This window comes from Scyliorhinus torazame, chromosome 30 (genome assembly GCF_047496885.1).
Source record: "Scyliorhinus torazame isolate Kashiwa2021f chromosome 30, sScyTor2.1, whole genome shotgun sequence".
NCBI lineage: Eukaryota > Metazoa > Chordata > Chondrichthyes > Carcharhiniformes > Scyliorhinidae > Scyliorhinus > Scyliorhinus torazame.
The window spans coordinates 26,739,230-26,755,632 of record NC_092736.1 but is presented as its reverse complement, the minus strand read 5'-3'; the positions used below and the strand labels follow the sequence as shown (position 1 = coordinate 26,755,632).

The following is a 16,403-nucleotide window of genomic DNA, read 5'->3' as shown; positions in this document are numbered from 1 at the left end:
TCAGGGCAAACTTTATCTGCTCCAGTTTAATAAACCCCGCCATATAATTTACCCAGGCCTCCAGTCCGGGGGGTTTCGCCTCCTTCCACAGGAGTAGGATCCTGCGCCGGGCTACGAGGGACGCAAAGGCCACGACATCGGCCTCTTTCGCCTCCTGCACTCCCAGCTCTTCCGCAACTCCAAATATAGCTAACCCCCAGCTAGGTTTGACCCGGGCATTCACCACCTGCGAGATCACTCCCGTCACTCCCTTCCAATATCCTTCCAGTGCCGGGCACGCCCAAAACATATGTGCGTGGTTTGCCGGGCTCCCGCCACACCTCCCACATCTGTTCTCCACTCCAAAAAACCTGCTCAATCTTGCCCCCGTTATGTGTGCTCTGTGTAGCACCTTAAATTGAATCAGGCTAAGCCTGGCGCATGAGGAAGAGGAGTTTACCCTGCTTAGAGCATCAGCCCACATACCCTCCTCTATCTCCTCCCCTAATTCTTCTTCCCACTTTCCTTTTAGTTCACCCACCGACTCCTCCCCCTCTTCCCTCATCTCTCTGTAAATGTCTGACACCTTGCCCTCTCCGACCCACACCCCTGAAAGCACCCTGTCCTGTATCCCCTGTGTTGGGAGCCGCGGAAATTCCCTCACCTGTTGTCTAGTAAACGCCCTCACCTGCATATATCTCAAGAAATTTCCCCGGGGTAACTTATACTTTTCCTCCAATGCTCCCAAACTCGCAAAAGTCCCATCTATGAATAAATCTCCCACCTTCCTAATTCCCAACTGGTACCAGCTCTGAAATCCTCCATCCATTCTTCCTGGGGTGAACCTATGGTTGTTCCTGATAGGGGATCCCACCAGGGCTCCCCGCACCCCTCTCTGTCGCCTCCACTGTCCCCATATGTTCAGTGTTGCCGCCACCACCGGGTTCGTGGTATACTTTTTAGGTGAGAGCGGTAGCGGTGCCGTCACCAGCGCCTCTAGACTCGTCCCTTTACAGGACCTTCTCTCCAGCCTTTTCCACGCCGCTCCCTCACCCTCCATCATCCATCTACGTATCATTGCCACATTGGCGGCCCAATAATAATCTCCCAAGTTCAGTAGTGCCAGTCCTCCTCTGTCCCTACTGCGCTGAAGGAACCCTCTCCTTACTCTCGGAACTTTCCCTGCCCACACAAAGCTCATAATGCTCCTGTCTATTTTATTAAAAAAGGTCCTGGTGATTAAAATAGGGAGACATTGGAATACAAATAAGAACCTCGGGAGGACCATCATCTTAATTACTTGCACCCTGCCCGCCAGCGATAGAGGCTGCATGTCCCACCTCTTGAAGTCCTCCTCCATTTGTTCTACCAGCCGTGTCAGATTAAGTCTGTGCAAGGTTCCCCAGCTCCTAGCGATCTGAATCCCCAGGTATCGGAAGTTTCTTTCCACTTTCCTCAGCGGTAAGCCTTCTATCTCTCTACTCTGGTCCCCTGGATGTATCACAAATAATTCACTCTTCCCCATGTTTAACCTATACCCCGAAAATTCCCCAAACCTCCTCAGAATTCGCATAACCTCTATCATCCCCCCCGCTGGGTCCGACACGTATAACAATAGGTCATCCGCGTATAACGAGACTCGGTGTTCTTCTCCCCCTCTAGTCACCCCTCTCCATTCCCTGGAGTCTCTCCATGCCATGGCCAGAGGTTCAATTGCCAATGCAAACAGCGGGCATCCCTGTCTTGTTCCCCTATATAATCGGAAATACTCCGATCTATGTCGACCTGTAACTACACTTGCCGTTGGTGCCCCATAAAGTAGCCTAACCCAGCGAATAAACCCGTTCCCAAACCTCCTTAACACTTCCCATAAATACTCCCACTCCACCCTATCAAATGCCTTCTCTGCGTCCATTGCCGCCACTATCTCTGCCTCCCCCTCCACTGAGGGCATCATTATCACCCCTAATAGTCGTCGCACGTTAACATTCAGTTGTCTCCCTTTTACGAACCCAGTCTGGTCTTCGTGCACCACCCCCGGGACACAGTCCTCTATCCTCGATGCCAGCAATTTGGTGTCCACGTTCAATAGTGAAATAGGTCTATAGGACCCGCACTGCAACGGATCTTTGTCCCTCTTCAAAATTAGCGATATCGTCGCCTCCGACATCGTCGGGGGTAGAGTCCCCCCTTCCCTGGCCTCATTGAACGTCCTCGCCAAAAACGGGGCCAACAAGTCCACATATTTTCTGTAGTATTCCACCAGGAACCCGTCCGGCTCCGGGGCCTTCCCTGCTTGCATGCTTCCCAGTCCCTTAATAACCTCATCCACCTCAATCGGTGCCCCCAGGCCTTCCACCTCCTGCTCCTCCACTTTCGGGAACCTCAATTGGTCCAGGAACTGCCGCATCCCCTCCTCTTCCTCTGGGGGCTGAGACCTATACAGTTCCTCATAAAAGGTCTTAAACACCTCGTTTATCTTTCCTGCCCTTCGCTCATTGTCTCCCCTTTCATCCCTATTTCCTCCTATTTCCCTCGCTGCTGCCCTCTTTCGCAGTTGGTGCGCCAACAGGCGACTAGCCTTTTCCCCATATTCATACCTCCTCCCCTGTGCCTTCCTCCACAGTACCTCCGCCTTTCTGGTGGTCAGAAGGTCAAACTCGGTCTGGAGTCGTCTCCTCTCCCTGTACAGCTCCTCCTCCGGGGTCTCTGCAAATTCCCTGTCCACCCTTAAAATCTCCCCCAGTAGTCTATCCCTTTCCTTGGCCTCTGTTTTCCTTTTGTAAGCCCCAATAGAAATCAGCTCTCCTCTGACCACCGCTTTTAGTGCTTCCCAGACCACTCCCACAGGGACCTCGCCGTCGTCATTGACCTCCAGGTATCTCTCAATACACCCCCGCACTCTTGCACACACTCCCTCATCCGCCTTCAGTCCCACATCTAATCGCCAGAGTGTTCTCTGCTCCCTTTCCTCTCCTAATTCCAGGTCCACCCAATGTGGGGCATGGTCCGAAACCGCTATGGCTGAGTATTCAGCTTCTTCCACCCTAGAGATCAATGACCTTCCTAAAACAAAAAAATCTATCCGGGAGTACACTTTATGGACATGGGAGAAGAAGGAATACTCCCTAGCCCTAAGAAATCACCATGGATCCACTCCCCCCATTTGGTTCAATCAACCCCTTAAGTACCTTGGCCGCTGCCGGCCTTCTTCCGGTCCTTGAGCTGGATCTATCTAGCCCCGGGTCCAGCACCGTGTTGAAGTCCCCTCCTAAAATCAAATTTCCTGCCTCCAGGTCCGGAATACGCCCCAGCATCCGTCTCATGAACCCCGCATCGTCCCAATTTGGGGCATACACATTAACCAACACGACCTCCATTCCCTCCAGCCTACCACTCACCATTACATATCTACCTCCACTGTCTGCTACGATGTTCTTTGCTTCAAATGCTACCCGTTTCCCCGCCAAAATGGCCACCCCTCTGTTCTTTGCGTCCAGTCCTGAGTGGAACACCTGTCCCACCCATCCTTTCCTTAGCCTAACTTGGTCCGCCACCTTTAGGTGCGTCTTTTGGAGCATAACCACGTCAGCCCTTAGTCCTTTCAAATGCGCGAGCGCTCGGGCCCTTTTTATCGGTCCATTCAGGCCTCTCACGTTCCACGTGATCAGCCTCACTGGGGGGCTACCTGCCCCCCTCCCGTGTTGACTAGCCATTACCTTCTCTAGGCCAGTCCCATATCCCGCCTCCGCTACTCCGCAGCTTTTTAGCCCATCTCAGGACCTCTTCTCTGTCCTTAAGGCGGTAGAATCGCACGATTATCGCCCTCGGTGGTTCTCCCGCTTTTGGTCTTCTCGCCGGGGTCCGATTTGCCCATTCCACCTCCATGGGGCCCGCAGGGGCCTCAGCACCCATCAGTGAGCTCAGCATCTTACTTGCGTACGCTCCAGTCCTCTCCTTCCACACTCTCAGGGAGACCTAGTATCCTAAGGTTCTTCCTTCGCGCTCCATTTTCAAGGGCCTCAATCCTGTCAGCACACTTTTTATGAAGTGCCTCGTGCGTCTGAGTCTTAACCGCCAGGCCCAGGACCTCGTCCTCAATACCTGATACCTTCTGCTCCATCACGCGAAGCTCAGTCTCCTGGGTCTTTAAAGTCTCTTTAAGCCCCTCAATTGCCTGTAACATCGGGGTCATTACCTCCTTCTTCAGCAGATCCACGCACCGTCTCACAACCTCGTCCTGCTCAGGCCCCCATGTCACCTGCGATCCCTCCGCCGCCATTTTGTTCCACTCCCTCTGACCTTCTGGTTGCAGATTCTTCGGGCTGCAGCCGCCGGTTTTTCCTCCGTCGTTCGGGGGGGGGGGGGGGGGGGGACTCCCTTCCCACCGGGTTTTTCGGCCGGCAAAGTCCCCGTTGGGGCTCTTAAGAGCCCGAAGGACCGTCGGAGCTGGAGCCGCCGAAACGTGCGGCTAGCTCATCCTTGCCGCAACCGGAAGTCTCCCTTAAGGAATATTTTTCTCTCCCTGCAGATGCTGCCAGACCTGCTGAGATGTTCCAGCATTTTCTCTTTCGTTTAAGATTCCAGCATCCACAGTAATTTGCTTTTATAGGAATATTTTTCTTTTATAAATTTTAAGAGTACCCATCTCTCCTCTCTCCCACCCCCCTCCCAATCCCCCAATTCAGGGGCAATTTAGCATGGCTAATCCACCCACACCTGCACATTTTTGGGTTTGGGGTAGAGACCCACGCAGACACAGTAAGAATGTGCAAACTCCACATGGACAGTGACCTGGAATCGAACCTAGGTTCCCAGCACAGTGCTAACCACTGCACCACCCCAAGAATATTTTTCTAGTCTATATATTCTATTTAGTTACATCTGGGGAACTCTGTCCTGGGATTTTCACATCTGAGGTGCTCTTGATGTTCTGGAAGATCATACATGCAGGAGGTACGTCTGGCTGAGTAGCTAGAGCAGCATTGGCAGCTTCTGATGGAGATGGGACCTGTACAAGTTGGATGCATTATCTCCGAACTGGAATGGGATCAACATTCTCTCACAGGTTTGCTAGTGCTGAAGGGGCAGATTTAAAATTGGCAGGGATATGGTATTCTGACAAGCTGAGGGGAGAAGCAGAGATGGAATTAGAAATTACAATGCCAGTGAGTCTGAAAATCAGAGGAAACAGGCGAGATATGAACATCTAAAACAAGGTTCAATTGGATACATTTGAATGCAAGGAGCCTGAGAAGACAGACGAGTTGAGGGCAGATCGGCATGTGCGAGTATATCACAAGCTGTGACAGACTTACCTGAAAGATGAGCAGCACAGTGGTCAGCACTGTTGCTTCACACCAGGGTCGATGTTCTACCCATGTCGGTGTAGGTTTCCTCCCACAAGTCCCAAAAGATATGCGGTTAGGTAATTTGGATATTCGGAATTCTCCCTCTGCTTACCTGAACAGGTGCCAGAGTGGCGACTAGCTTTTCACAGTAACTTCATTGCAATGTTAATGTAACCCTACGCGTGACAAGGATTGGCAGCTTAACATTGCTAGTTATGAGGTATTCAGATGAGATAGGAATAGAAGGGTCATAGTATTGATCAAGGAATCAATTATAGCGATGAGGAGGGAACACATCTTGGAAGAAGCATCAAATGAGACCATATGGGTAGAAACAAAATACACAAAGGGGCAAACATATTGCTGGGCGTGTACTATAGGCACCAAGTCAGGGAGAGGTAAGAGGATCAAACCTCTCTGGGCTGGAAAACAGCATTTGTGTGTTCATCTTTGTTGACCAGCATGGACACAATGGGCCACATGGACTCCTGTACTGCAAACATCTGAGCCTTCATGGGTTGTGCTGCAATACATCTTGGGCCCCTCAAGCAATCCCAATATGTGATTATCTTGGGTGATGCATAGCTACACATGTTGAACTCATCTCTGGGTCATTGTCCGTATGGAGCTTGCACATTCTCCATGTTTGCGTGGGTTTTGCCCCCACAACTCAAAGATGTGCAGGGTAGGTGGATTGGCCACACTAAAATTGCCCCTTAATTGGAATTTTTTTTTGGGTATTCTTAAATGTATTTAAAAAAGATTGTATTGGTCAAGTTCCGAAGAATGAGGTGGGGGGGGTCTCAGAAATCTCATTCTAACAGGACTAGACAGATGCAGGAAGGTTGTTCCCAATGGTGGATGTGTCCAGAACCAGGGATCAGAGTATAGGGGTAGACCATTTAGGACAGGTGGGGAGAAATGTCTTCACCGCAGTGGTTGGCCTGTGGGATTTGTTCCCACGGGAAGTAGTTGAAGCAAAAATATTGTATGTTTTCAAGATGCAGCACTTAGGGCAAAGGGGATTATAGATATGGGGCAGGAGAAAGCAGATTAGGCTATTGAGTTGGAGGATCAGCCACAATCAGGAATGGCACAGCAGGCTATTTTCTATGTTTCTAATACTAGGAGTGAGGCTTCCTTGATTTTTTCAATCTAAGAAAATACAATGGGAGCTGCACATGTTTAAGAATTTATTATAAAACATTTAGACCAACATTGCAAAGCTACATAAGGCAACTAAAGAAACATCTGGTTATGGATCATATTCAGTTATCTCTTCCATCCAACCCCACCCACCAACCATGAGGACAAAAAAGATTTTATGAAACCCAAAATGCAGTAACTAGATGTTAAATTCTTACTTAGGTGAGGGTACCACTGGCCCTGGACCAAACATTTTGGCCGATAAGTTTTTAATTGGGTCCCATAATTATGGCTTTTAATTGGTATTAAATTTCTGTACAAAACAACTAAAATCCATACTACATAGCAATAGACATATATACAAATATACACGGAGGAAGATCAGTTCAAGTATCAGACATGTTCACTGAAGGTGTTCAGTTCTCTTCCTCTGATGCAGCTTCTTCTGAAGAATCCTCAGGCAGAACACGCACCCTAGGTGGAATAAATGGATAAAATTGGTTCCAAGAACATTGAATATGCCCAAATCCCATTCCCTCAAAATACATTTTGTTCTTGGGAAATGGGTAATGTTGGCTTGGGTGCAGTTTAGCGATTGGGGCCTCATTGAATCATTGCAGCAATCATGCTTTCACAATATAGGAGAATCCCAGTGTTTGATGCTAAAACAAAATGACTGAGCCAGAAAGGAAATGGTGAGCATGTCCCAGTGACAATGGTGCTCTTGCAGCAGGCAGGAGTCGGAGAGAGAATTCAGTGGAAACAAACTGCAATGTTTTGGATAGTGTGAAGCATCAATTGTTTTGCTGCACAGCATAGTGTTTCACCACACTGCCAAGCACTACTGCCTCACAGCACCAGGGGTCTTGTGCAACTGCATGGAGTTTGCACTGTTCCAAGTCTGTGAATATGTCTTGCCCACTTACGCTTCTCACCAATTGTGACCACCAGCACATTCATGTTATGCATTTAGAATGATTAGTGTTGATATTGAACAACTTTATTATTATGGTGGCAATTCAGTGAAATATATGAACATGGCATTTAGATATGCTGTTGACTGGGGTGTCTCAATGGTGGGCAGCCCAAGCTGGACAGAGATGTTTTCATGTACTATTGGGAGGCAAAATGGACATGTGTGAATGGAGCTGATCAAAAATCAAAAATATAGCCCTTAAAACACTAAAAGAAGTTAGGTTACTGATAGATTTCCCTGAAGAATTTTACTACTTGAATCAGTTATCCTCAAAAAAATGTCCAGCATGTCTCAGTTTCCCTCTACCCCATGACAGAAATTAGACCAAGTGAAACAAAACAATGCTTTCCAAACAGTGCTGCCACAGACCAGGAAATCATGAAATTTACATCAGTAGCAATTTAGCTTCTCCCAAACAATGTCATCAGAATGGTATCACTCGGTCCAGTGATTCATTTGACATTAGCAACAAGTGATTCCAAATGCTAGGCTACTACAAAATATTGTTATTTTGCCAAGAATTAAGAACACATCGAAGGGCAGCACGGTGACAGTGGTAGCACTGCAGTCTCACGGCGCCGAGGTCCCAGATTCGATCCCGGCTCTGGGTCACTGTCTGTGTGAAGTTTGCAAATTCTCCCCGTGTTTGCGTGGGGTTCGCCCCCACAACTCAAAGGTGTGCAGGCTAGGTGGATTGAACACGTTAAATTGCCCTTTAATTGGAAAAATGAATTGTGTACTCAATTTATATAATAAAAAAAAGAACACATCCAAGAGCCAATCATTTCCATATTTGATCTGTGCATTCCAGAATAGTTGGCAACAGAAATCTGTGCAATGGATATTAAAACTCAAATATTCAAGTCAGTGTGCCTGAATGGTTCAATATGTTGTACTCCAAGCTGTAATGCTGTACCCGAAATATCAATCTCCACCCCCACCCCACCTGCATCCCAATGGCCAGTAAAGAACTTTGATTCTTACTGAATTAACCAATATCTGCCAGGAGGTTGCTGATTGCAGCATCCTAGAATAGGGCTAGAATAGGGCAGGGAAACAAGTCACAGCTGCCATACTTCATTGCTATCCAGTGCCATTGGCAACTGGAGATTTGTGATCCTGGACAAGATCAGTTAATACCTTTCCCCTGTGGAGCTTTGAGCAGGGAGAATCATGAAACCAAGGACATTCTACATCCCACAAACTAAAAATGTAGCCTGCTAGTGCCTTTTTGGAAAGAGTGAACATGTTAAAACTCACCTTCTTGGAACTTTGCTTGTTCCAGCCTTGCTGCTACTGGCTTCATCATCTGAGGGTACAGTATTCTCCTTCTCAGGCTGCTTGGAAGGACCACCAAAAAATTCACCAATCCCTTTCTGCCACTTTGGGGTAGGTCTTGGACACACTGGGTTCCCGCCAGCATATTTGCCTTCTATTAAGCACAAAACAACTCCTGTCAACCAGAGTTTAAATGCTTCCCAAGTACCGTAAAGATATTTTCCAAGAGATTGAGGTAGATGAAATTCACTAACTAGCCCAAAACATTCATTGAAAGAACTGCCTTCAGAGCTGTTAAGCTAGTGAGCTATGGCACAAATTGAATTTAATATGCACATCTTCCACACAAGATTCATTTGTCTTGCTAGCCCAGCATGTTGTCACTCAAATGTTGTCCTCAATTAATTATCTACACAGAATTAAACTGAGCCAACAGATTTTTCAACTTCAACATTGAAGACCGAAAGAGTTGAATGCCTACAATTACTTTAAAATAGGGAGCCTACAAGTTAAGAAATCAATCCCCAATCCTTTTCCTTTAATAGGACCCGAAACAAAGCAAATCAAAATGCATTTGTTGATAATCTGCCCAAAGGAGTTTCTAGTGGAAAGTGAAAATCCAAAGCTACATGCAATCTGATATCAACCTTCAAGATCATGTCAATGAAGTCTAAGCACTTGAAACAGATCTGAAGTTGGGTTGCATTCAGACAATCATTGCTGCAAGAAACATTTCCACATAAAAATCTCAAAGGAAAATAATTTTGTATGCCTTCTTATGGCTATCATAGATGACTGGGTGCTGAAACAAAATCCCATGCACTTGTACACACTTAAAAACCATAGCTCCCATCATTGTGCTTAGACTTGCCTTATGATTTACGCACTACAGTACCAGCCAGTCGGTAGTTGAATATATCTGGGATATTTTGCTCATGTAATTGAGGTCAATACATACCCTTTTTCCCAGGTGATGTTAGTGAGATGTTGGCTGTACTTGTACATCCAAGAGCCTTCCTGGGTGCTCTAGCAGCCACAGCTGTTGAGAGAAAACAATTGTATGAGTGTCTTTGCCACAGCTAGATGTTGTAAACCAAATACAACAGAACAATTTGCAAAAACCCCACATGCAAATTCAGCATCCATTGGCCAAGTTAATTCTGAACCCAAGCAGAAGGTTGACCAGCAGGACTAGTGTAGCAGCGACTCTCAATATAGAGGAACAAATTCAAGACATGAACATTTGTTTTAAGCAAGCAACGTTCAAAAGGATAAAATATTGATCCCGAGTCACCTGGGACAGCCTTCCAGTACACCAATGTAATCAGCTGGTTGGTTCTTAGTAAACACTGAAACCAAGTGACCAGCAAGTGGATGGAGGGATCACAGTAATTACTAGCAGCTTGAATTTACAGCAGATTAGAAAAACAGACCTGACTCAGGCCTGCGGGTTCTTCCTCACGGAGATGGCGGATGTAGGAAATGTGAGGGGGCCACCAAATCATGCTTAGGTGGACGTGCACAAAGTTCATGGTGAGGGGGAGTTTCTGGGCAGTGGTTGGAGACTGTCAGAAATAGTAGGGGTGCAGATGTTGTCATTCCCTTTGGTGACGATTTTTGGTGTTTTGGACCCGCCGGACGGAGAGAGCTTCATCTCAGATTACCTGGTGTCAAATCTTACACAGTGAACTGGAGAAGGTAAAGTTTGCTCTCCGGGGGGGGGGGGGTTCCATGCAAGATGGGGGCTCTTTCCATCTTTATTTGAGGATCCAGTTGTCACCATCAGGTGGGGGGGGAAGGGGGAAAGAGATGGATGTCAGGGAGAAAAAGGGGAAAATTGACAAACTCTTTGTAATGTTTAAAGTTGGCTGTTGTGTGTGTATGTTCTTGATTGTGTTTAGAATAAAATATAAATATTTTTTAAATGACACCAAAAAGCGTTGTGCACAGAGGTCGATACACACCATAATCATTGGACCACTGACCCCCTCCCCCCACACCTGTCAAAGAAAATAAACTAACAGGATTCAAAGAAAAACTAATTCCTCTGGTGGAGGAATGCACAAGCACACATATAATTAGACCTCCCTAAAAATGTCCACCCCTGGCCTAGCCATTCTGCTGGAACCAAGCGTGAGCAAAGGTTTCAGTACAGCATTCTTAAAAAAAATACCACTGACAACTGGGTATACGTCTATAGGGTCGGAGATCGAACAAAAGCATTAGTTTTCACAGGCACCTCCAGAGGCAGCCATGCTTCTGGCAAAATGAGATAGAAGGCATGATTTCTGTCAGGTAAAAGCTTGTGTTTCTCCTTTTCATGCAGGCCAATAAAGGGCAACATGTGCACAGCCATTTTAGGTCCAGAATGATGCAAGTACATTTCAGTTTTGAGAGGGATGAATTTATGTTCAATTTCCCTTCAAGCAATTTCTTTTGAACATAGGGCATCATGGTGGTTGGCATTGCTGCCTCAACGCCAGGGACCTGGGCTCAGTTCTGGCTTTGGGTCACTATGGAGTTTGCATGTTCTGTGTCTGCATGGCTTTCCTCCCAGTCCAGGGATGTGCAAATTGAGATTATGGGGTTACAGGAATAGGGCAGGGTGGACAGCAAAGTGGACATAGGTGAGTGGCCTCCTCCTGCACTGTAGGGATTCTATTCCAATACAAAAACTAAATACAGATGCTGGAAATTCAGGTCAGGAAGCATCTGTGCAATGAGTAGCAGAGTTATGTTTCAGGCAGATGATCTTTCAGCATAACTGAAGTTCAAGATGAAAAGTATAGAAGCAGGAAAAGTGAATGGGGAAGAACGAATGGAAATCTAGGTACGGTGAAGGGCAGGAAAGATTAAATGACAATAGAGCTAGAAATAAAACAAGATTACAAAATCATTACCAACAGCATGTAGGAGACCACTTTGGTGCAGGGGTACAAGCAAATCAAGAGTGTCAAGACCTTGGATGTATAAAGGAGATAAAAGGGCAGCAATTGTATCACCATTTGCATGGAACAGAGGCAACTGAGGGGAAGCTAGAGTGTCACAGAATGAGCAGTGCTCCATGCTGGGAGGAAGGCAGCATTGGTGATTGCCTCACACCGAGTGGAAGGCGGGGAAAATTTTATGGTTCTGGGAGGGTACAAGTAAAGGAAAGAACAGACTGGTCTGCCCTACAGGAAAAAGCAAAGCAATCAGAAGTACAATGGAATACAATATTGTCAAAACAGCAGAGACAAATAAACAGCCCTGACAGGAAGTAGCTAGATCATAGTAAGAGACATTGGGCGGGTGTGGGAATGGGGACAACAATCTAAGGAGCCAGAGATAGACATTTAAAAGGCAAGAGAATCAAATCGTACATTTCAGGGGATATGGCTGAAGTCAAAGACCAGGCATAGCTAGGACCCAACAGGTTCATATAACAATACCTTTTGCCAGAGGACAAGCAGAGTAGACCATTCCAATGTCAATACCAAACTCCCTCCTTCACCACGCTATCTATAAAGTGCCATTCACCCAGGTGCACACTCATCCATTAATGCTCAAGATTGAAAAGCCTCACACCTGGGTTCCAATCCCTCCATGAGCTCACAGCTCCAGCCCTGCACTTATTCTGCATCCCTCCAATGCTGGCCTTCCTTCGACTCATTCATTGGCACCTTCAATTGTTTAGGATCCAAGCACTGGAAGTCCTTGTTACCTCTTCATCTCTTAATACAAGTTCCTGATCAGTTGTCCTAAATGATTTGTTCAGTATAAAGTTGACAATTTTGACTAAAGTCCTGTGATTGGGATAAATGTTAAAGATACTATATGTTTGAAAGCTTTCAAAGTTGTGCATGCTTGATTTAACAAATTTAAGGCTCAGATTATTGAGTTTACTTATAGCCGACAGCATGACCCAAAGGAGACATCAGGACAGAATAATGGCCTATTCTTCAAAGACATGCTGCACCACAATAGTACTATCTAGCTCGAAAATATTAGATCCTTGCTCCTTTTATTCCTGATAAAGCCAGAGGAAATCCTACGCAACAGCTACTGCAATGTCATGCAACATCTGCCAAAATACATTCCATGATTTATATTCCTGTCTGAATAGGATAGCACATTTTCACAGCCACATCGCCATGGTTACATATTGTACACATCACGATCCTAAACATCATTACAACCATAGAAAATGTTAGTTTATCCCCACAACCTGCCAAAATCTCTGTACTCCCCAATTCTAAGTGCTCTATGGTCTATGTCAAGACTTCAGCTCTGGGATTGCCATAATAAACCGGTGTTGCAAGAGCCTCTTGAAAATCAACCCAAAATATAATTTGGCTCAGCAAACATTGGACTAAACACATGATTTTAAATCATAATCTCCATCTTATACACGTCCTTCCTCACTGGTTCAGTTCTTTTTAGAAAATGACTCCCTTTACCCAGCATTCAAATGGCTGCTATCCAGCCCTCACCTGAACACTTATAATCCATGTAATTTTTAAATCATTTAATTTCTCCTCCACCTTGCCTTGTTTGCCAGCTCCCCCACCCCAAAAAGCCACATCTGAAACACTACCTGGTTCACAGAATCTTAAGGCCAGTTGGCCCATGGCACCTGCACTGGCTCTCCAACTGAGCATCAAGGCCGTAATAGCACCATTCCACAGCATATCAGAGTACCCAACTCTTCCCCCTTCCCAATTAAGGGGTAATTTAGCATGGTAAATCCCCCTAACCTGCACAGCTTTGGGCTGTAGGGGTGAGACTCACACAGACACAGGGATACTGTGCAAACTCCACAGGGACAGGCCAGGACTCGGCAGCAATGTTAGCCATTGCACCACCCTGCACATTGAGTGCCTCTATTGAATATGCTTCCACCAGATATGCAGGCAGCACATTCCAGAACCGAAATGTTTGTGAAAAACTTCCCTCTCACCAGATGCTGCCAACTTTGATTGACCATATTAATGAAGGCTTCATTGCACATCCTCCCATCCGTCCCCAATGTTTAAAATGATCAAATCGAAAGTATGCGAAGGAGAAACATGTCCCCTTCCCTAAAGTCGTTTTCTTCCCAGATTTGTTGAAGCCAGTGTTCAGGAGATGGAGTTAAACCCTCCAACTGCCCTGTCTGCCGAGTACTTCCAGCATGTTCTGTTGGTTTCAGATGTCCAACATCTGTAGCTTAATTTCCCCCCACCCACAATTTAAACCCTTGGTTCATCTGTCCTAACCTGGCTTTTCGATTCAGCATTGCCCTTTCTGAAACCCTCCAGGGGGTGTTGATCACTTTCAGAATGCAGATTGTTATTTAATAATTAAAAGTGACAGTTTCTGGCTAAAACTCCCGCTCGATCAGCACGGTGTTCCGGGTGAGGGAGAGCGGGTTTTGGGGTACAACCGGGAACCGAGGGAGCATCCGGTGCGCAGTCTGGCGCCAAAAGTCACACCTCCCGCCAAAAGATCACCGGGGAGACATCCCCTTTAACCGGAGCAGCAGAAGTCCCCTTTAAGGGGGGGGCAATTCTTGCCCGCCGACAGGTTCGCAGCACCTCGCGCGAGGTGAAAGGAAGCGGCGGCAAATGGCGGCCGCCCGTCTGTAACCCCCCCCGCCCGCACTCAGCGGCGGGGCAAAGACTGCCCGAAGGTAAAGAATCCCTCCCGCACCTCCTAACCGAATCCCATGTATTTTTCCCCCCCTTCCTATCCTCTTACCCTTCCTATAGGAGCCGGTGGAGACGGACGGGCCATCGGCTTTGGTGCGAACCATGTTGGCCAGTGAGGCGCTAACGGGCCGCGCTCGCGCCTCCCGCTTTTTAAACGCGCCGCCGCTCTCGCGCCTTTCCTCGAACAGCCAATCCCCACCGCGGCGCCCCGCCATTGGCCGGCCCGCCCGGCGGTTCTCACCCTATCCCGCCGCTCGGCTCATCGGCCTGTCGGGTAGGTGAACCAATGGGATCGACGGACGCATTGGCTGCAAACCGATTGGTTAGCCGCCTGACCGGGGCTATCCAATGGGCTGGCGGATTGGCAATGATTGCCACGGCATGCGGGCCAATGGGGAGCTCCGCGAATTGGCGGGACATTGCTTTCCTTCCAGCCCTTTGTTTGCCGACATGGTGGGGCTAATTGTAGGTTTAGTTTTGTCTAATGCAATGAGGAGGTCGGTGCAAGTGTGCTCATGCGGCTCAATTGCAGGACCAAATTTCCACAAAGTTTGAAAATGCAACGAATTCCCGCAATCCCATATTATTTATTTATGATGTAACTCAATCTCTGAATTTTTTTAATATTACATTTTATTTTAAAATTTAGAGTTCCCAATTCTTCTCTCTCTCTTCCCCCCGCCCCCCCCCCCCCCAATTAAAGGGCCTATCCACCTAGTCTTCCGTGCCTGGTGGGCACCGCAGGGGTCTGGGCGCTTCATTGATGTTATTAAGTTTTTGTTGATCTTAGTTATGTTCGGGCAGTGCCCCTAACAGGAGCAGTCCATCTTTGCTTTGTCCCTCAAGTTTGTTTCCTTTCTTCTGTTTTGTTGGTGGACCTCAAAAGAGTCGCCTACCCACCTACCCTGCACATCCTTGGGTTGTGGGGGGGTGAGACCCACGCAGATACGATAGAATGTGCAAACTCCACCCAGACAGTGACCCGGGGCCGGGATCGAACCAGGGTCCTTGGCGCTGTGACTGATTTTTTAAAAAAGTTTAATCCAAGCACCATGTTTTAAATTTCCCCATTTGATTCAGCACATCAGGCAACATAATACGGCCGTTAAAAATACACTGACACAGGTGTTTAAAACCAGTCAAAATACTACATTGTGGTTGGCTTTAAAATAAAAAATTGCCCGTTGATGTTAATTTTGGCAGGCATCCCCCACATTGCTCGTGGCGAGACGCTGTTTTCTTTGAAACAGATTATTTTCAGCAAAATGAGATGGAACGTCGCAGAGAGTAATGCCATTTAGATGGTGTGTCGAAGATCTTTTAATGTATCTATATTTGGAGCTGGATGGGAGTCAGCCGAAAGTGCAAACAAGGATGGTGTAATTGACAGAATGCTTCTTGTTAAATATGGTGGTATGAAATGCATGCAGTGAAGCTCCAAATGTCTATTTCCTCTGTGGTTTGTTCGGAGCAGAGGAGGATACTGCCATTTGGCCTGTCATACCCGTGCTGGCTCTGAATAAGCTAATCAATTAGTCCCGCTTCCCTTCCCTGTGACAGACTGCAAAGTTTTCTCCCTCAAGTAACACTCCAATTATCTTGAGGAAAACATTAATTAATATATTTCCACCACCCTTAAGACAGTTTAACAACACACAAACAAGGAGCAGTAGACCAATAGCCCCTCGCGCTTGCTCTGCCATTTAATAAGATCATGGCTGATCTGATAGGAACCTCAAATCTGCATCCCGCCTACCGCCAATAACCTATGACCTCCTATCTCACCAAGAATCTATCTACCTTTATGTTCAAAGTATTCAAAAACTCTACTTCCACTACCTTTTCAAGAAGGGCATTCCAAAAACTCACAACTCTTGAGTGAAATAATTTTGCCTCATCTTCATTTTAAATGGGCGATCCCCTATTTTTAAACAGTGACCCCCAAGATCTAGATTCTCCCATAGGAGGTAACATCTCTTCACATCCACCCTGTCAAGACACCTC

The 16,403-nt window shown here is 46.8% G+C and overlaps 1 protein-coding gene across 1 annotated transcript; it reads right to left on the bottom strand.

Moving 5' to 3' along the window:
* Positions 1-6,510: 6,510 nt before the first annotated feature.
* pclaf (PCNA clamp associated factor) lies at positions 6,511-14,596 on the bottom strand. The gene is made up of 4 exons (XM_072493035.1): positions 14,449-14,596; positions 9,689-9,769; positions 8,713-8,884; positions 6,511-6,950 (listed from the first exon to the last, which is right to left on the bottom strand). The coding sequence occupies exons 1-4, from the start codon at positions 14,501-14,503 to the stop codon at positions 6,893-6,895; spliced, it is 366 nt and encodes a 121-aa protein (XP_072349136.1). The 5' UTR covers positions 14,504-14,596; the 3' UTR covers positions 6,511-6,892.
* Between the last annotated feature and the right edge of the window lie 1,807 nt (positions 14,597-16,403).

Excerpts from the sequence above, each read along its gene's own strand:
- pclaf (XM_072493035.1), bottom strand. The coding sequence starts at position 14,503 with ATGGTTCGCACCAAAGCCGATGGCCCGTCCGTCTCCACCGGCTCCTAT. Across the intron at positions 9,770-14,448 it reads CACCGGCTCCTATAGGAAGG|CTGTGGCTGCTAGAGCACCC; the intron begins GTAAGAGGATAG and ends TTCTCTCAACAG. Across the intron at positions 8,885-9,688 it reads AACATCACCTGGGAAAAAGG|AAGGCAAATATGCTGGCGGG; the intron begins GTATGTATTGAC and ends TGTGCTTAATAG.